Genomic DNA, 20,951 nt, shown 5'->3' on the forward strand with positions numbered 1-20,951 from the left:
GCTTACATTTGACCATGGTTGGGGACTGTTGGAATGACTGGGTGAGTGGGAGATAGAATGTAGAGTTGGGGAAACCACTGGTACCTGTCCTTGGGTAAATAATCTGTCAGATCATCAAGAAACACTTCAATTGGTTGGAACCTATGTCACTCTAACAGAGTGACTCAGAACTTCAGAAGCTCCATCTAAACAGACATCTCATGGAACTCTCACAGACTGCACCTGGGCAGACAGTGGCATGGGGCCAGCGGGTGGTCCTTGTCTGTCTGGGCAAGCAGTGGGGGAACTGCGGAACTCCTGCGCATGCCCCTGGGGCTAGATCTCAGCCCTGGAGCCGCGTCCAGCTGTACAAGAGTGGCGGGAGACATGGGCAGCCGCCTCGGCTCCAGCAGTCATTTCGTTTTGTTCGAATATCTTTAATGCCAATTGCCAGTCTGACCTAATGAGACTGACCTTATTTCATGTGAGGGCGACCATGAGAGCCAGAACTTCTTGCTTACTGTAAGCACCGATCTCTTTATCTGCAGGTTTTTCCCCTAAAGCCATACTGAGCAAGTCTCATTTTTCTTCTCTGTGTTGGCCTTCATGGGTTTGAAGCTGACCTCCGTCTCTACCAGGCCATTCCTTCCCAGACATTGCTGACAGTCTCCAGAAAACTAAGTGACCTCTTCAAATGGCCTACGGCAATTCTATGAGCAGAATCTTCTCTCTAGGTGGCTGGACATGGCCTCAGGGTCCTGGAAGTTTGGAGGCCTGGACCTCCATGACTCACTGCCTTCTTTCTGCTTTAAGAATCAGAGATATTAGCACTCCTCAATCCCTGCATCTAAAACCTCCCCAGCTTCCTCAGAGACCAAGCATGTCTTCTCAACCCAGCCCAATCTCAGAGTCCTCACATATGAAGGAAAAGTGTAGCACCTTCCTTGCTGGGTTGCTGATTGTCTCAGGTGCATCAACAGCAGTCACCAAAGGGCTCTGTTCACTGGGAACTCATGTGCCCATGGACATTACTGCTGCTGATCCAAAACACTTGTCCATGCCATTTTGCTGACAAATGCTGTCCCTCCCATCCTGGAGTTTTGAAGCTGAGGATTTTATTTTGTCATTGTCACCATCATTATTCATTTCCACCAACATTTTTATGGCTTATTTCCCCCTTTGGTTCTTCTACCGTCTCCTCCTGTCCTCAGACACTGGAGCGGTGCTCCCTTCCCACAATCTGTCTACTAAGCGTCTCCGTCGGCCATCCATATTGACCAGAGTCCCAACAGGGAGAACTTTGCATGGTGAGGTTTAGGGAAACCAAACCATAAACAGGTTTTATAACATGACAGCATAAGTAGTTTCAGAAGTACTTGTTATGCTTCCATTCCTTATTCGTGCTGAATATGTGTGGGGATGGAGGGGAAGGTCAAGTATGCTGAAGACATATTAGACTGGGGATCAGGGTGAGGTCTAGGGTTAAATAATTCACAAGTGCAAGCCAACCATGTTTCCTTAGTCAGAGGCTCTGCTGTGATCCTTTGAGCTTCTAGTTTGAACACATTGTGGCAAAATAGTGTCATTCACAAAAATGATCTTCTCCTAAGTACTAGGACAATCTATTTCCCATAAGGTCTCATGATCCCCATCCCACCTTCTCCACCCTTTATGGGCTCCTCCCTGTTCATTTCTTGAATTTTGTCATCCTCAAGGACCTGATGCTTGGAATTTTCTCATATCATGTATAACTTCTTCCTGGGTTATCATAACTTTCCTTGTTGATTCAATTATCAGCTAAATGTTGTGGCCTCTCCAATCTATTTCTCTAGCCCCAGTTGCTTTCTGAGTTTCTAGCCCCCTGCTATAAAACCTGCTCAGATGCAGCATCTGCAGCATCTCCCTGAATCAGATGCCAGACAGGCCTGCTTCTCCTGGAGTCAGCTCCTCTTCTTGCCTCCCAACCCCAGTTGAAGAGCAGCACAGCTAAACTGTATCTCCTGATTCTCTTCTCTCCTTCCCAGATCAGCATCCAACCCACTAGCAAACCCCAAATTTCTGCTTCTGCCCTCTTCTTTCTGTACTCATGAACAGTTGTCTCCTATCTCTGGATTTTGGTTCCAGTCTCCCAACGAGGCTTCTTATTTCAGTCCTTCTCCTCACCAACGAACTCTCCAAAGGGCAGTCAGTGTGAACTTTCTAAAGAGCAAATCTGAATTCATGTCTCCTTGCAGCCACACCATTCTGTGGCCACTGTGGTCCTCAGGAAAGAGTCAAATATGTCAGCAAAGCCCATGAGTCATTTCAAGAGTGGCCGTGGCTTCTCTCTGTAGTTTTCCCCTGCTTCCTGCCAGCCCTGACCACCACCGCAGCTGAGCGGGGTTGCTGGTCACTCTCCATCTCCACCATCCTCCAAAGCCTTCCCAAGTCCATACTCCATCCAATTAGCCCATCTAAATCTTCATTCTCCCTACATTTTTTTTTGTACCACCTTCCTTGAAAATAATGTTTCTGACCTCTCCTTAGCTCCGAAGTAAGGTCACTCCTTACTAATCTGAAATAATTACATAGCAGATTAGTTTGAATGAATAAAATTGCTTAAATTCATACTTTGAAAGAATAACTTTCAAATATTAGGAATAGTTTGAACCTACAGCTAACATGTTACAGCCTAAGCTGTATTTGTATTTTTATTAGAAAATAATTTCATTTGGGGTTCAAATATTTATTGTGGAAGAATTCGCACCCTGAACTTATGTTGCAAGTGATTTCCCCATGGAAATTGCAGTGGAATTTGTGCCCAGCTCTGGTACAATTAGTATTCATTCCTATTTAATTAGGTTGAATTAAGGAACATCAAAAATAGGTACCAGGCAAAATTAAGAAGTACTGCCTGAAAGAGATTTTATTCATATATGCTAGAAAATAGAAATGCAGAAAATGAAATAAATGAAGGTAACCATAACTATGTCTTAGGCAAAAAACAGATGTTTTTGACTTATTTAAAATCATAGTTCATAGTTTATCTCAACTACTTTGATTATTCTGTTTCCCAAAATTCAAAACTCCACTCTTGGATACCAGAATATATAAAGATACAACTCGCAGTTTAATGACATGGAAACTTGACATTTATCTCATCCCCAGCCAATATGGATCTCTGTTTTATTGGTCTTCATGAGGCTGTAGGTCCATAATCAATTTAGTTAGCCTTCCAGAATATGAATTCAGTGACAGACTGTGGTTTTACATTTTACCTGGCCCTCTTTACTTTCAAAGTATTATTTATGTAGCAGACTCTTAAAAAATGTAAGCATGTTTAGCACTTGGTCTCAGATTTTGTTGTTGTTCTTTCAGGAAGTTTAATATTTTCACTTAAATACATTTTTTTGAATTCTTTATTTAAAGCAATTTTAAATTTAGGCAAAATTAAGAGGAAGGTGTAGAGATTTCTCATATACCCCTTGCACCACATATGCATCCCCCACCAGAATGGCAATTGTTATAGTCAGTGCACTTGTACTGACAAATCATAGTCACATAAAATTCATAGACTGCGTTAGGGTTCACCCTTGGTGTCATGTATTCTCTGATTTTGAACAGATATATAATGGCAGGTATCTCTCATGATAGCATCATACAGAGTATTTTCACTGGCCTAAAATTCTGAGCTTCTGTTAAATCTGGACAGATATTTGAACAAAATTTTAGGCTTTGGATCAAAGTCTTCCTTCAATTTTAGTAAAATAGAGCTATGCTATTGTTTGATTATTAAAAATGCAAATAAGAACTCACATTCACTGTCACATTGAAGCAAAATAACTTTTTGCTGAAGAATGACAACCAGTGTACGTGAATGTTTCACCAGTGAATCATTCCTGCCTGGTGGTGGGTGGGCTCTAGGCTAATTTGCCAGCCAGGAGATTCCTTGTCTCTTTCCATGACATCTTTTTGGTGTGTGATTTCTCCCTAATTTGGTCGGATTTCAGCTCCACGCAGCAGTGTTTTGCTCTCTCCAAGCTTCAACATTCACAATCTGGACTTGGAGTCTCAGTGGGACTTAGTTGGGGCCACTCAGCCATAGCTTTGGGAAGCTCCGGAAGCCCTAGCTACCCAAGCCCTCTGGGCCCTCTTGTGTGATTCCATGGGGACCCACCTCAGGGTAACTGATTTACAGGGCAGTCATGGAGCTTCAGGTTCGATGAACTCTGCTCTGCCTTTGGAGACACATACTGGTTCATCTGAGATCAACTGGAAGTAGTATCAGTCAGCCCCGACACCAGAGTAAAAATGCCTGTGAGCGTTGGGTGCTGAGAGGGCAAGCGGTGTGTGGAGACACCACCTCTGTTCTTCCATTCCCTTGCTTCTCCATGAGATGCTTCCTAGAAACATGTTTAAGCCTTTGAAACAAACTATTGTGTTACCATGGAAGAAACAGGCCAGTCCCTGTTCCAAGTGGCAGATGATTTTTTCTAGCATTTAGCCTTCTGTTACTGAGACTCATGTGTTCCAAGAAACTCAAAGTGCTTCAAAGAGAACAACATCGACTCAGCCTCTCCGTAAGAATTAAAACCCTTAGCTCATAAATGCAGAGATTGAATCCAAGATCAATCAAACATCAGAATCAAACTCTTGTTGACAGTCACTGGGGTTAGAAATCAAATTATTCCAGGCTTGGGGATTTTAGGATCCTGCCCCTTCCCCAGTGAAATGTCAGCATTGTGCACAGTGAGTTGCTTTCTCCCGGAATGCAAGCTGCCTGTCCTGGAAACTGGGTAAGGTCATGTTTCTCTGAACAGCAATATTGTATTTGCTATTGCCATTTTGATGTGAGAAACAAAACATAAAGCTAATCTTTAGATGCCCTTCCCTTTATTATCAGGGAATACAGACTCTCGGATTGCACATTCCATTCAGTCAGTGAATAATGAGCTTTGATAGAAGTGAAGTCCATGCCCTTCACAGCCTGTCTCACACAGGACTCTCTTTTCTTCCTGCCCTGGTATTCATTTCATTGGCTTTTACCACCATTGCACTGACAAAACAAGAAATCAATAAGTAATTATGGATAGGTAAGGGAATGCCTACAGGTCTCCTCCCGTGTCCACACCACAGCAGGTGGGAGAGTGAACCCAGCCCTTGCGTGGCCTCCTGCTGCCTGTTCAAGGCTGACCACTGCACATAAATGAGCCAGGAGTCCTGTCCCCGCAAATTGAAGTTAATGGCTCATGTCTGACATCCCTTCATCAGTCTGGTCTGCTGGGCATTTGAAGAACCATCCTAGTTTGTGATGAAAATCAGAAATCTATTTTGAAATATCATCAAGGAAAAAACACAACAAAGTTAAAATTTGAAATTGTGATCCCTAAGCTTTGCAGTAAGAAGAGTGAGACATACTTTAATACTTCCTTCGGTATGTACCATTTTGAGAATTAATAGATTTTACTCTCTGGGTATCTAAGATAGTCATGGAAAAGCACTAAATCCTCTGTAGAAATAAATTAAACTGCTAAATGCAGAGCCGTCATTTTATCAGGGAACCCGTTCACCAGGAATTTATTAATTTTTCAGCAGTGCTGGAAAATTCCTCACCAAGAGATGACTAGAAAAACACAAGGACTTCTAGCAGGATTCTAAAACAACCCCAAGGCTGGAGTCCTCAAAGTTCACAATTGTAGTTCCTCTAGTGTTTTCTTTTCCAAACAGCTTGATATGAAGTTAGGGTAGAAAATGAAAAGGCTGAAGTTAAACTCGTCCATAGTACTTTCTCCTCCATAAATCTGGGCATTTACTTGTTGATGTTTCTATTGACAATGAAGGTCTTTCTTCATGAGGTCCCCTGACCTCTCAGAGAGAATTCTCAGGCACTCATCATATGATATCTGTCCAAAAACAAAGGCACAAATGGGAACAGAAGCAAAAATCAATTGTGCAAAAAGTGGAAATCAATGCACACGGCAGTTGCTAAACGAGAAGTGACTCAGTTATAGCTATTGCTGGGACAGGTCCCCAAGTCAGGGAAATCCACATAGCAGTGCCCAAATTAAACATTTCCCCTATAATACCACTCTATTACAGAGCTTCGCCCATGACAAAAATACCGAAGAGACAAAAGACAGAAAAAAATGATTGCATCAGTAACTAGAAAACTCAGGAAGTTTAACGTAGGCGTACAGCATACGTGCATTCTTGTGGCTTACTTTGTGTGACCACGTCAACCTTACCCACTCCGTCTTCAGTGGATCCCAGTAGATTTGGGGATGTCACCTATGAGAACCTCAACCTGGCTGAATGCTCCCCTCACCCTCCCTTTCTCCCTCCCTCTCTCATAAGCTGTGTCTTTACCCTTCCCAGTGCCACCAACGAGGTTAGACCAAGTGGGAAAGGAAGCCACAGTGAGGAGATCCAACCTGACCAATGCAGCCATATCCTGCTCTGGTGCACTTGGGCTGTGGGAGATGTCCACCAGCTAAGCTCCTTCTCTTGTGAGGGCAGTGGTTGGTTTACTGAGAAGTACCACCTGCTGCTGAGAGCCTTCCGTCTGCTGCCTGGCCTGGGCCCAGCCTCCTCCAACTGCTCAGAATTCTGCATCAGCCTCAGGCTTCTGCTTCTTCACTGTATATAGACTGGTTAGATACAAATTCTGCGCTCCTGTAGATAACATAGTTTTGGAAGTCCTGTTTAAAAAGAAGAGTAAGCTTTATGATTGTAAAATTATTTACCATCCTCCAAAGGAGCCCATGCAATAGGAGGACCTAAAATTTAAACTTCTTGTGCTACACTGTCAATTCACCTCTGACCCCAAATCATTCTGCCAACATTACTTAAGACACCAGCCCTGGCAACACCCACACTCCAGGGAGCCCATGGTCAAGCTCTTTAAGAAGTTTGTCCCCTGGGTTTTAGGAGATGGGGTGTGGGGAATACTCAGCCACTGGCTACCTTCATGGAAGTGCCTCTTCACCCTCTAGAAAATTTCTCGCCTAATCTTAGACCATATGAATGTGGGTCACATGCTAATACTGCAGAAGCCTATTTGGTCTGCCTCTGTTGCAGCTCTGAACAAATGCTCTAGAACTGTAATTAGAGAATATGGGGCCATGGAGTCAGTGTGGAAAATCACATTAACACAGGCCACAGTACCCTGTCAGTTCTGTAATTATCTACAAGTTTTTCATAATGCTAAGTCATTATGTTGAACAAACATGACTCAAAGGAAGTTAGAAATGGATCACCCTCTGGATTTACTTCCTACTGCAACACTAACAAATTACCACCAAAAAAAGTTAAAAATACCAAAAATAAGTGATCTTACAGTTCTAGAAGCCAGAAATCCAAAATGGGTTCGCTGGGCTGAAATCAAAGTGTTGGCAGGGATGCACTCCCTCTTTACATTCTCCAGAGAGTTGCCTTCCTTATGTCCTCCAGCTCCTGGAGGTGGCCTGCATGCCTGGGCTGGTGGCCTCATCCTCCGTCTTCAACGTCAGCAACAAAGCACCTTTGAGTCCCTCTCTCTGCTTCCATTGAGCACCATAGTGCCTTCTCCAGCTCTCACCTCCTGAATCTCTCATGAGGAAGGATGTGGTGGTTGCAGTGGCCCATGGCATCCTCAGAATGACCTTGTCCTTTGAGATCTTAATCATACCTTTGGAGTCCCTTTTGCCATTTAAGGTAGTCTATCCACAGGTTCTGGAATTAGGAAAAGGACATCTTTGGGGCCCATTACTCAGCCCCACACCCTCTCACATGAGAGTCTGAGTGTAATAGTCAAACTGTGAAATAACACCTCTTGGAGTCAGGGGTTGGCTTCTCGTTACCCACTGCCTTCACCTCTAGAGTGTCAAGCTCACCTTCAGTGTTCACGTTGACCCTCAGTCTGTCCACATAATAGACAACTGGAAATGGGCCAGAGCATGTGCCTTCTTCTTTTGGAGACATGCCACCAGCTCTAAATCATGTGGCAGATCTCTGTACCTGGAGGCCTAACCAAAAGCTGAGTGTTTCTATTACAAGGTGGAGATTTTTTTTAAAAGGTTACTGACATGTTTATGCCCATAATGTGCATGTTCTGTACATAACAACACCAAACTCCTTGACTCTCAGTGCCCAGTTTTTATCAAAGCACATTTTTGGAAGATCCCACTATGCTTACCTCTCATTGCAAAGGGCTCTACAGGAGTTACCAGCTGACTTCAACTTTGAAAACCAGCCATTTCTATGACTCGTTAGTCCTATGCAGGAGGCCAGTGCAGTGGGCAAAGAAGAAGGCCTGTAAGTTTCCAGATTATTAAAAAATAGTCTTGCACAATGCAAAGAGCATCAGTAATGTCAGAGGAAGAAGCGAGGTCATAGGATGTGGAAACATGTTGGATTTTTCTTTGCTTCTACTCTCCCCGTCTTAGCACACGGTGCCCTTGGCAGGTTGGCCGAGTGCCTGGTGGTAAACCCTGATGAACCCACAGTTCTCACACATCCTCTGAGAGTCACTTAGGCTAATTGCCTGATTTAACCAGATGACAGATTTACCATGACATACATAGCATCAAATAATGAAATGCATCAACTGGGTTTCCTCTATGCCATTCTAAACTATAGTACCTCCCTTTTCTTAATCTCCTTGTGCAATATCACATGATTCCTCTTAGTCATCCTCCCTGTCCTAGTAGCCAATGACCACTTCTACACTCATTCAACACATATCTGTTGAGTACCTACTATGCCTTTGACTCTCTTCTAGTTTCCCAAAGTGAACACATCCATATTGCCTTTCCCCAATTTCATAAAGACAATCCTTTTCAATCATTATTTCTTGATTGTTTTACTTTTTATTTTTACCAGGCTCTATTCTAAAATAGAAATGTATTTTTATGCCATTCATGGCATGGTTGTTACCAAGGGTAGACTTTTCTTTCATGGGTTGTTTTTGCAAGAGGCTATTGCTATGGCCATTTTTAGACACTCATTCCTTCCCCATTTCTCCTCAGGATCTATGCCTGTCTCTTTCTCTATTCACACCTCAATTTAATTAAATTTCATCAGAAGCCAACTGTTAGGTGGTTCTGAGTGCTGATTGAATAAACCTCCATTGTAGCTACCTGGGAGCTTAGGCACAGCAGGGGTGCATTCAATGACTCCTTCCCTGTCCACTGTGGGGCATTCTGCAGAGACCTCAGATTTGGGACCCAGGTCTTCATCGACCCCTCATGAGCATATATGAAAAATACCCAACTACTTCCAATGTCAAAGTGACTGAAGCGCTAAAAGCCAGACGTTTGGATTTGTGAACCTGAAGGCAGGACTTTGTTCAGTTGCATCCCAAGTTCAACTTTGCAGTATTGATTGGAACACAGAAGACAGAGCCAAAGACCATCCATGTCACATCTTTGGGTCAAAGCCTCAAAAGTGACAGCAGGGAAGTCAAAAGGACTAATTTGGTCTTGTTTCAACCTCCCAAGCTCTCCCCTCCCCCATCCTATTGGTGTAAATGATTAATTTGGGGGCAGTTAACAATGATATTACTTTCTTCAACTAAATTGTATCCATTTCTTTCCAACCTGTCAAATCTTCTTGGTGAAGTGGGTTCTTTAAGATTAGGCCAACTGAATTAAATTGAATTCATAAAATGAATTTACAGAGTCTTTTTGAAGAGATGTCACTACAGAAGATCCTCATATATACTGTACCTTTAAGTATCCAAATCAATTTAATTAAATTTCATTAGAAGCGGCAGAGCTGAAACTAGCTAATGAAAGCCACTAGCATGTCAGGTGGTATTTATTCCTGCATTAAACTGCAAATACTCCCTTTTGGCCCTTAAAATTTAGTTTAAATATTTAACTTTAATGGGTTTCGGAATTGTTGATGGAATTAGCTTACATGAATCTTTAACAAACAGTTTACCTTAAAAATAGATGGAAGCTTGTTTTATTACAGCCAAGAGAAGCTGAAGGTTTCACTGATATGCAAAATTGCCTGGGTCTTCAATTACCGGGACTATGCATGGGAGTATTCTGCTTCCATTTTTTTCTATTTAATAACCTTTTATTGAAATAAGGACAATGTATAACTACCACTAATTTGGAATATTTTCTTTCTCTGCTTAATGTGATTACATTAATAGGTTTGTACACTTAAAAATGACTGGCAACGGGCACAATTTTGAAAAATCAAGTTTTTCGAATGTGAGACTAATGTCTTAGCTGGTTGCCTCTTGCAGGGGGGTAGCAACGATTTATGTTTTAACTTTCATTTGAGAAACAGGTCCCCGAAGAAGAAATCTTGTTTGTGAGTGTAAGTGACGAGAATAAGCATCGAGGCGGACTAGTAGATGGTCTTGGGTTGCTAAAAGCCCAAAGGACTTTCACCATACTTTTCTTTGTATCTCAAGTCACTCAAAGAAAATTAGAATTGACAAGCTTTATGGGCTGTAGAGCCTTCAAGGACAGCTAAGGGGAAAAACTTGTATTCGTTACTTCAGCATCAAATAGTTTCTGTATGCCCACTGAGAAATCCTTGTTTTGAGGCCAAATAAATCTTACCAGATTGAGGAAGTTCCAGAGCTGTTTACAAACCAGGGAGGAAAAGGCCAGTGACCGCACACCAGCCATGGGTGTCCTAGTGTCTGAGCCAGAGTCCAACTCATGTCCCCAGTAGAAATAAAAAACTATTGTCCACGGTCAAGTTTCATTTTTTACAGAAACTTGTGTCTGAGTCAGAGATGTTCCTGATGACAAGGAAAGATTGGCTAAATCTGACTTCTAAGTATTGAAGTCCAATAGCCAGAACCCACTCTGAGAACAGAATTGTCAGGGATATCATCAACATTAACTTCCTTGATTGTCCACCAGGCCACCTTTCACCCCAGCCCAAGGGGGTCTCTAAAGAGTGTCTTCTTCCAGAAGGTGAAGTCAGAGGGCACCAAATCGGTAACTCAAAACCCCTTTCCTGCCACTTTCCATCTCATTAGTGAGGATTTGGTATAAATCCCTTTTCTTTCTGCCTGATTGCCAAATCCTCCAAACCTTTATTCTAGCAGCCCTTGAGATATTTGCTCTTCTTTGTAAACTCTTTGTTGTGTGGATGGAGCCAACTTCTTTCCCTGGGGCCTCTTCCTCTCTTCCATCTGTTCCTTCTCCATCCTTTCTCTGACTCAGCAGGGTGCCAGTGCACTTATCTGCCCACCTGGCGGTAACAGGATGTTCTCTGCTCCCTGGGGCCAAGTGGGATTCTGTACCCAATCCCACATAGGTGCTTCTCATCCAGTCTCCCCTACATTCTCCCCACCCCACCCCTCTTGGTGACATGCTCTATCAACAAGATGATGTTGTTGACAGGAAATGTGACTGTCATCCTTTTTCCCTCCCAGTAATGTTAATGTGACACATTCAGGAAGCAGCCCCTTCAGGTTAGTGGGCACATTCTGGTACATGTGGGTGGCTGTACCCAGTCCTGAAAGAAACTGGAGCATATCTAACAGGAAATGTGATATGCTCTCCCTTCTCATCCTTTTCTCCTGGTGTTCCTAAGGGGTTTGAGGATGGAGAACTGTCTGTGAGGCTGTGGGCAGGAACTGGTGTTTTCTGAGCTTCAGGATGCAAGAAGCAATGGAGATGGAGGAGCTGAGATGCGTGCCCTGAGAGATGTGTTTGGAATCAGCACCAGTCTGGGGCCAGATGTGCAGATATAATGATGCTTCAAAATTATTTTCAAGATCCGGTAAGGAGGAGGCAAGTTCATTTGCCTCACACTGAAATATGGGCAGCTGAGAGAGATTACCACTTAAAATGGAGCAGGCAGGCTGCGGCCCCGTTTTTTTTTTTTTTTTTTTTTTTTTTTTTTTTTTTTTTTTTTTTACTATTTAGCCTAAACTAACACTGCCTTGAGCCCAGCTGCACGTATGGCATAAAAGACAGATATTCCAACACAGAAGAGGATTCATCTGATGAGGTTACTCTAATCTAAAATTAAGAAAATATCATGGGGCTGGGGATGTGGCTCAAGCGGTAGCGCGCTCGCCTGGCATGCGTGCGGCCCAGGTTCGATCCTCAGCACCACATACCAACAAAGATGTTGTGTCCGCCGAGAACTAAAAAATAAATATTAAAAATTCTCTCTCTCTCTCTCTCTCTCTCCTCTCTCACTCTCTCTTTAAAAAAAAAAAAAAGAAAAGAAAATATCATAAGACTGTCATATTTATTCCATATAGAATAATAGACCTGAAGAACAGTACAGGCTATCTGTAAAACCTACAAAATTGCTTAGCATTTCCTTTCACAATGATAAATGCCATCATATTAAATCCAGCTAGCATTTATTAGGCACCTCTGTGTTCCAGGTATTATACTTGGCACTAAGGCTTCATAAAGAGGGTACTCACCCTTCCTGCCCCACAGCTGGGGAGACAGGATGGCAAGAGACTTTCCGGTGATATGAAAGCATTTTGTTAATCGTAGGGAAAAAAAACCATAGTCACGTGACTTGTACGTTCCCCCCCAAGTCTCAGAGGCATCCCAAGTCTCAGAGCAGTCGTGATTTGATGGACATCTGCTGCCTATCTCCTGTTTACCTGGCACACAACTGACTCGGTAAGAGTCAACAGATACAAAAGGGGAAGGCGCTGTGCTCAGTCTCAGGGCTGCCTGCTGAACAGTGTAGACATGTGAAATTGAATCACACAGTCAGCGAATACTGTGCAATCGGGTGTGACTGGGGCTCAGTGTGTGTGTGGCACCCTGAGGTTGTGACCTATTTTTGACTTTGTAGAAGTCATCCTTGAGACATTCCACATGGATTAGGGGCTGGGCTTCCTAGGATTTAGTGTTTTAAAAACTTGTGTGCATTCCAACTAGTAATCTCCTCCACCTGTGCAAAACCTCCAAGCCAGTAGTGTTTGATCACAGGGATTTGCTAGTACCAACTCTGAAGAGGCAGGAACTTTCACCAAGAATGATGCCCAGGCCCTGCCCAGAACAACTTAAACAGAAGAATCTCCAGGGCTACGGCATAGGCATTACTCTTTTTCAAATTCCCCAAGCTCATGAATCTTGTTGCCCTTAATTTATGGAAGAGAGAAAAAAAAAAAAATCCTGAAGCTCTGTTTACAGTGTATATATTGAGAGGAAGGGGTATATACATTGTAGATGTATATACCCCTTGTAGATGTCTAATCCCACCTCTCCAGCTACAGGGACCCCTAGGGTAACACCCTGAGTAGGGGAAGCATATTCCTGATAATAGTTTTGAGCCTTGACAGACTGCTCTAGCTCATCCCTTGCACAGTTGAATTGAATGTCACAGTTTCCAGAGTAAGAAGCTGTGGCCTAATGTGTTATCCTCAACAGTCTGAAAGCCGCTTAGACCCTTCGTCCACACTCTGTAAGTGGAAGAAATCTCTCCAGTAATAACATTCTGCTTGAGATGTTTACTGGGTACTCAATAAATATAATATTATAAGTTCAGGAACCTAAAACTCAAGTTCTGTGAAACCTAATAGAGTGGCGGCCGCCTAGACCCACCGTGAAGACCCAGTGGTTTTGAGGCTGTGGAGTGTGCATGAACTTGACATTCGGACACTCCGCACCCTTGAAAATGCCAGTGGCGTAGACCCCAGCTTTGGGGAATAATAAATTTCATAAAGAAACATGTCAGAAACTTTGACACAGAAGCTAAAACTGGTGGAAGGACAGTAAAAGGGTACGATAAAGAAAATCAGATGATTCCTGGTGGCAATTTAAAAGTTCAATGACTTTGAACTCCTCTTTAGATTTCCATCTCTGTCTACTTGGAACCATTTAACAGCCTCCAGTTTTAAGTTTAATGTGTTAAAAATAAAAACCAATTTGAGGCGCAGATATCATATCACATTTTTGACAGCTTAGCTGGGTCTTGAGCTGGAGGGCACAACTTCTGGGTCATTCTGCTGAGCCACAGATGTTGGAAAAGTTCCTTATCGTCAATATTGAGGATTAACAGCCCTTCCCTGGTTACTGTGCCTATTCTGAATTCTCTGGTTTTCTTCTTTGAGCTTTCTTATCTAACCCCTGCAAGCCAGAGAGATGGTGCGGGGGGGGGGGGGGGGGGGGGTCTAGGGCCAAGCACCCAAGGTACTAGAGCTCCAAGAAGTTCTCCTGCTGACAGTGAGTTAAAATTTTAACAAGAAAATAGTGATTAAGGAGGCAAACAATGATCGAAGATACCTGTCCAAGTGGCACGTGTTTACATAAACCACTTCAAGCCTTTCTGAAGGAGAGTGGGAAGGAAATGATTGGTAGCTAGCTGATCACAAATATGTAAGTGGCTAGTGGGACGGAAAGAAGGTTAACTTAACAACAACTTTCCCAAAGAAACTATCTCTTCATTTCCTTTCTTATTTAGAAAGCCAAACATTGTTTTTTAATTGACTGATGCAAAATTTCATACAATAAAAGGAGTGGAGAGCCATGAAATTCATCTCACAGTAACTGATTCTTTATCATAACTCTTTGCAATGAGCACTGACTAATCTGTATCCTAGGCCAGCTGTATCCTGGTCTAGCATCCAGTGGTAATGCTGGCTTCTGGGACATTTGGAAATAGGTACATTCAGAACCTGAATTTTAAAGTCCCTTCTAGGCATGATTGAATGCAGCAAAGTTGAAGTCCGACAGTTTAGCCATTGAAACTTCTACGGCATCTTGAACCAAGAGGGAAAAGGGAGCGGAGCCCCTCTTCTTCCTGCTCCTCCTGGGGCTCCCCTGCTGTGGCTCAGGAAATTGCCAAATCAGCATCCTTGACTGGGTTTCCACAGCCCTGCTCCTTAAGCTCCCCTCTCCCCACCTCCACTAGGAGTTTCTGTGCCCACTTGCATGGCTATGTGCGAGGGGTCTGGCTCAGACTGGCATTCTCCTCCCTGCCTCTTACCACCTCCTCTCTCACCACCCCCAGGTGTCTGCTAATTCCATCATCCAGAGACAAGTTACCTGCCAGGTCACATCTCTGTCATGCATGAGCATTTTCAGGATTGGACATTATGAAGGATTTGAAAGCTGTGTATGTGTGTATGTGTGTGTGTGTGTGTGTGTGTGTGTGTGTGTGTGTGTCCTTGAGGTTTCTTCATAAGCAGTTTTATACGGCCATTTTCCTGAAATGGAAGAACTTAGAGGGGAGCAGTGTACCCTAACCCCATGAAATTTAAACTGCTTCAGACTTGACTGAAGCCATGTCCTAAGCCATGACTTAGAACCCCAAGGTGTACCTTCTAAATTGCAAATGAGACCAACATAAAACGAGCTGCCTTCATTGGGTCATTTTTAGGATTTTTTTTTTTTTTTTTGCTGTCAAACAAGCATTCCCTTCAAAATGAAAGATTATCTTATCTAAACAATTTTTAGAAATCATTCTCAAATGTGAGTAATGGGTACATACACTTTCAAAATATTTTTCACCCTGCACATGTTTTCGGTAAACCTGTCCCTTCCTGTCATGGATGCCACCCTCCAGAGGATCTAAGAAAAACCCATAGGATTCCAGTGGACACATTCTCTCCTCCTACCACAGTCCCTACCCCTTACCATGACATGATCCCACCATTCCCTGAGGACACGTTTACACCTTTCACCCTTCATTCATTAATTCAACTGCTGCCAATTTCCTGAGCCTTCTGGATCATCCATCAACCTTCAGCTGCCTCCACAGCCTGTCTTTGTCCTACACCTTCATCTTTAACCCCTGGTGTGCTGGTAGCAGCCCCTCTATGTCCATTACCTGGCTGCTCTTTCTTCCTCTTCTTGCTCTGACCCTTGGAGACCCTGGGGACTTCGCCCACCCTCTCAGGAAGTAGCTGTTTCCTCTTTCTTCGACTCCCTCACCCCATGTCACTGGCCCCGGAGGTGGGGTAAGTGCCCTCCTTCTCCTCATTGCTCCTTTGAGAACTTGGCCTTCTCTCCTCTTTTAAGAACTCCCAGCATCTGGGAGGCACCCCCACTCCCACAGACTCTGATCCTTGTGGGATCTCCAGTCCACTAGCTAATCTCCACTCTCCATCCCCTCCCTCCCATCTTTATTTTCCTCTCTACCCGGCTTAGTTCCATGACTTTTTCTTGTCCTTGTGCCTCTCCAAGTTGCATGACTGAAAACCTCCATCCAACTTTGCCCACCTGCCCCAGAGCAGCAGGATGTGGCTGGGGAAGAGCAGAGGCCCACGCTGACAGGTCGCCTCATTCTCTATTCATTGCTGCACTCCTCAAGTAGTGTCCCCGCAATCCCTCTGCCCACCCTGGCCGCCCAGCGCCTGGCCGTAGCCAACTTCCTCCCCCCTCACCTCACAAACTGTTCCACACCCTTCTTCTCCCTTCTCCTTTCTCTTCCTCTCTCCTCTTCCATCCTCCAAACTCCAACCCATCCTTACCTTCAGCAGACGACCTCACTTTTCATTTTCCCTGAGGAGAGAACGTGCTCGTCCTCCGTCTCCGCATCTCGCCATCTCCTTGCTGCATCTTGGCTGGAGAGCCTGTCTGGCCTCCCTCCTGTTCCCATAGCCAGTGACCCCTTTGCTCACTGAATCCCATCAGCCTATTTCCTCCTGTGATCTTCTCCTTTCTCCCCTACGTCACCAGTTTTTCCCTCCTTGATGTTGAGTCATTCTATCAGCATACAAAATGCTGCAAAATCTTCCCAGGGATCTATTAAAACACCTCTTGATCCCTCTCTCTTCAAGCCCCATTCCTCTGCTGTCCTTTTATGGTAGAATTGTGCCACAGGCTGCCTGGATTCCCTGTCTCTCCTTCATTAGTTCTTCATTATCTTTTGAGCCTTCTTGAGTGAGACACAGTCTGGCAGAATCAAGTACTTTTGTTCCTATCATGACGGCTTCCATCTCTCCAGGACCAGTGGACATGCTTGGTCCTTCTCCGTTGATTGGCCTTCTTCTTCTCCTTTTGCATCTGCTCTCCTAGTCTTGCTGACATTACACCACTTTGTTTTCCCCCCAGCCCACCCTGTTCCTGCTCAGTGCCCTGAGAAACACCCCTGACTCCTTGCACCCTCTAAATTCTGGAGTGCCCCAGGGCCCACCCGGCTTCTGTCTTCGGCTTTCCTGTGTTTCCATTCAGATATATGGTTCCACCCATTCTCTTGCTCTGAATAATATCTACATGCTCAACTCCAGAATTTCTTCTCTAACATTGCTCTGGGTTCACAGATTCGGCTTGATTCTCTAGTCTCTGTTCCATCTCTGACCCAACCTGTGCCAAGGTGCTCCTGGTTCCCCTCCTACTCCTCTCCCTGTTCTCCCTTAGTCAGTGGCTCCTGCCATTCTGGTTCACACCAGAAGCATCGGGGTAAGACTTGATTTCTCTGTCCCACACTCATTGGAAAACCCTCCAGCACAGAAGCAAATCTTCCCTTTCTCCCCAGGCGCACCCCATCTGAGTCAGTGTGGCCTCTCCCTCTCTCTTGGTGAAATTGCAGCCTCTATTCTGTTCTCTGTAAACTGTCCTCAGCACAGAAGGCTTCTTGCTGTCCTGGTCCCCTTGCTCACTCTGCTCAGTCACAGGAACCTTTCGTTTGTTCTCACGTGGGTCACACCAGTTCCCACCAGCACCTTCACCTCTGTTCATCCTGGGACTTGGAGGCCCCACCTCTGTCCTCCGTGTCTGACTCCTTGTCATTCTCCAAAATGCTTCCTTGACCATAGGCCACTCAATAGCCACACCAGCACAACCCACCACACTCTCTCTCTTCGCCCTCCTTCCCTTGCGAGTACTTGAAAGTGCATCACATTTTAATATTAATGTTTAACTTGCTTACATTTTTACTTTGGGAGCTGTCTTGACTTTGTAAGGCTCAAGTTTCAAGTTCCTCCTCTGTAAACTGGGGAGAATAATAACATCCAGCTCTTGGGATCGATAAGAGGATCTTGCACCATCATAAGTACCCAGCAGTATCTTTTAAAATAATATACCTCTAACCTGAACTTCATCCCACCATTCAAATAAACAAGAATAACAAAATAGAATAACATTAGATAAATGAAGAGACACAATAGCAAAACGAGTATGAATTGTGTTTTTTATTAATTTTCATCTATTGATATTTTCAATGATTCTCTAAAAAGCTTTGAATTCCCTTAAAAGTCTAAATATTATCCAAAATGAAAAGCTGAAAGAGTTGGAAACAGTTGTCTCTGTGAAGCAAGAATTGGGAGCAGGATAGAGTCCTGCTCTTCTTTATTACAACATTAATGCTATTGGACACTTTACTTTGTAGATATATAGTTGAGTTTTAAGAAGAAAGACTGGAAGGAAATACTGGGACCCGTTAACAAGAGCTCTCTGGGGTGGGGAAGATGGAATCACCAGCTGTTCTTTCTTCTTTATGTTTTCTAAGTTCCCCAAATGATCCAAAATGTATTTCAATACATTTTTTAAAATCATATGCATGCTTTTCATATATGAACTGGGTATTAAAAGGCTAATGGAGGATTGGTAGGATGCATTTGGAATATGCTCCAAATTTTAAAATGTAACTTCTGGGGCACCAGGGAACACCTCAGTCTAGTGTGGATACTTAGCAGCAGCTGCTAAGACAGGCGGGGTTGGGTATCGGTGGCGGTGGCGGAGAAGAGGGTTGGAAACAGGGTAAGGAAGGTAAGTGGGAAGGGAGGACGCCAACCCAGCATCCTGATTGCTCACAAATCGGTCCTGAGAACAAGAGTAATCACTTTGGGAAGATTTGGAGACAGTGGGAGAGGAGGCAGGCATGGCCAGAGACAGGTAAACAAATGATAGACATTTTCAGGGTCATCTGACATTCTGAGCATCATATTTGCATTTAATAAAAACCTCTAACCAAAGCAAATTTGCAAAGAGACCATTTATTCCACATCTGGGAAGGAAAGCAGGGGCTCCCAGCCAGGCTGCCTGGAGGAGAAGGGGTGTGTCTTCATTCACATTCCCTCTGTTAACCTTGATGATGGCCAGGAGCTCTGTAATCTCTTTTGACATGCTGTAGAAATGTTTTGCAAATTCAAATGCTTAGAACTTTCAAATGTCAGGAGGTGAAGGGTCACTCTGCCTTCCCGTTTAATAGGAGCACGCTGTCTTTTGCAGGATGGATGGTCACAATATCACTTTGTAGCCTCATCTTCAACCATTGAGAGGGATCGGCAAAGGCCCTACTCCTCCTCCCGCACACCCTCCATCTCCCCTGTGCGTGTGTCTCCCAACAACCGCTCAGGTAAGAGGCTGCCCAGGGCCGTCCCAGGCCTTGGTTTCCCCTGAGCAAAGGCTCTCACCCCAGTCCCTCAGCTGAGATGCACCCGGAGGGGAACTGCCCCAACTTTGACTGGGAATATGAAATGCCTTTGTGTTATGTAAACACATATTCAGAACAAATTCTCTAACATGTTCACATGCACAAATGCCTGTTAGGAACCTGCCTTCAGAGAGGAACAAGTGTAAGGAAGACTGTCAAGACTGTGCACATCAGGATTTTCCATGGCAGTTTTTGAAACTTAGTCTGAGTTGCATTTTCTTTATCGTAATTGGGATAACAGAGTAGAGGACACGGGATGTACTGTTTCTTTCTTTGGCATGGCATGTATCTTGAGGGTCTCATAGCTATTCTGTGTCCAGTTGGCTTTTTATTATTACCTACAAATCATTGATAAATTCTTACACCAAATTTTAACTTGTAAGTCATTCCATTTAACTTTCTAATTTTGTCACATTCCTCTTGCTTAAATTTTGAGCTTAATTCATACATTTATTTGTGAAAGTATTTTATGTTATACCACTTTTCAGTTGTTTGAAGGAATGCCAAAGATTAGATGGAAATATACAAGGTGAAATACGAACACCTTGTTTAATAATATAAGCAGCATGAGTTTATTGTTCTTTTACCCAAAGTTCAAAAGTTTTTGAAACTTTTCATTTCTGCATTTTGGTTTTGTTTGGAGAATGAAGGACGGACAACAATTCTATGCCCTCACCAACCCAGCTCTCCTGGCTTCCGCACATGACTCCGTTTCCTTACCCTCCCCAGCCCTCCCCCTGATGAGGTGATCATATTTCTGAAAGGATATTCTGGAGACATTGGCAAAAAACGCTGCCCACCAAAGTGGCCTCTCCACCCCGAGGACAATTGCAAATCCGAGGACAATTGCAAATCCTTACACTGGCCCGTCAGAATGATGGAAAATCAGAAACCAGAGGGGAGCTTTAGACCAACACAAGGCACCCTCTCCAACCCGTGAAAGCTTCTAGGTCCAGCCTCCCATGAGGATCAGGAAGCCCTGTGACTGGGGAAACTTCCACCTAAACTCACAGTGCAGAGGCGGCCTCTTTGTCTTCTTTCCCTACAATTCTGGCAGGTTTAAAAGGATAAGGAGCATGGAGCCTGGGAAACATAAGGAAAGTTCAGGTAGAAGTAAGGAAGATAAAGTGGCGTAACAGTTCATCAGCCCCCCTCAGGAGCAGGCAGGGCTGGGGACTCAGCCATCCACCAGTGCCGTGGTATTTCCTAGGCCAGGCACATGGAGACACCTAATGAACACTTGTTTGCATGATTTGATTTTTCCCCGAGCTTAATCCTGATTTACTGGAGACTCAAAGCACCACTACGTCTGAGGTCTCAGGAGATAATTACACACTTGACGTGGTTTAATAAACACCACCATCTGTGCAGTATTAGACTCTAATTTTAAAAGCTTTGGTTAAGAAGCTTCGAAAAATTATCCCTCCGTGATTGCATGGCAGCGGCTCCTCAAAGGGGAGCCGCTGCGTAGGAAGACCCAGAAGCAAAGCAGGAAAGAGAGAAAAGGAACTTTTCTGGAAAAAGACAGGGTGAGCAGAAGAGAGAGAAGGAGGCAGAGGGTGACGGAGGTGAGTGAGGCTCCAGCAGAGGGTGAGGGAGGTGAGTCGAGCAGAGCAGCTGACGTTCTGAAACAGCAGGAAATGGACAAAGCCCAGCTGATCTAGGGGCCCTCCGGGACTTCA

The 20,951-nt window shown here is 44.1% G+C and overlaps 1 protein-coding gene across 2 annotated transcripts in view; it reads left to right on the top strand.

Annotated features, from left to right (window-relative positions):
- The window catches only part of CTNND2 (catenin delta 2), a gene marked incomplete at its 5' end in the record, with an annotated part of 876,397 nt that overhangs the window by 838,402 nt on the left and 17,044 nt on the right, over positions 1 to 20,951 (top strand). For both annotated transcript variants that reach the window (XM_081303245.1, XM_081303246.1), the window contains one exon: positions 19,065 to 19,191. In XM_081303245.1, coding sequence (XP_081159371.1) covers positions 19,065 to 19,191 — 127 coding nt within the window. The remainder of the gene's footprint in view (positions 1 to 19,064; positions 19,192 to 20,951) is intronic.

The sequence above is a fragment of the Spermophilus citellus genome (genome assembly GCF_964194105.1).
Source record: "Spermophilus citellus genome assembly, chromosome: 1".
Classification (NCBI taxonomy): Eukaryota; Metazoa; Chordata; class Mammalia; order Rodentia; family Sciuridae; genus Spermophilus; species Spermophilus citellus.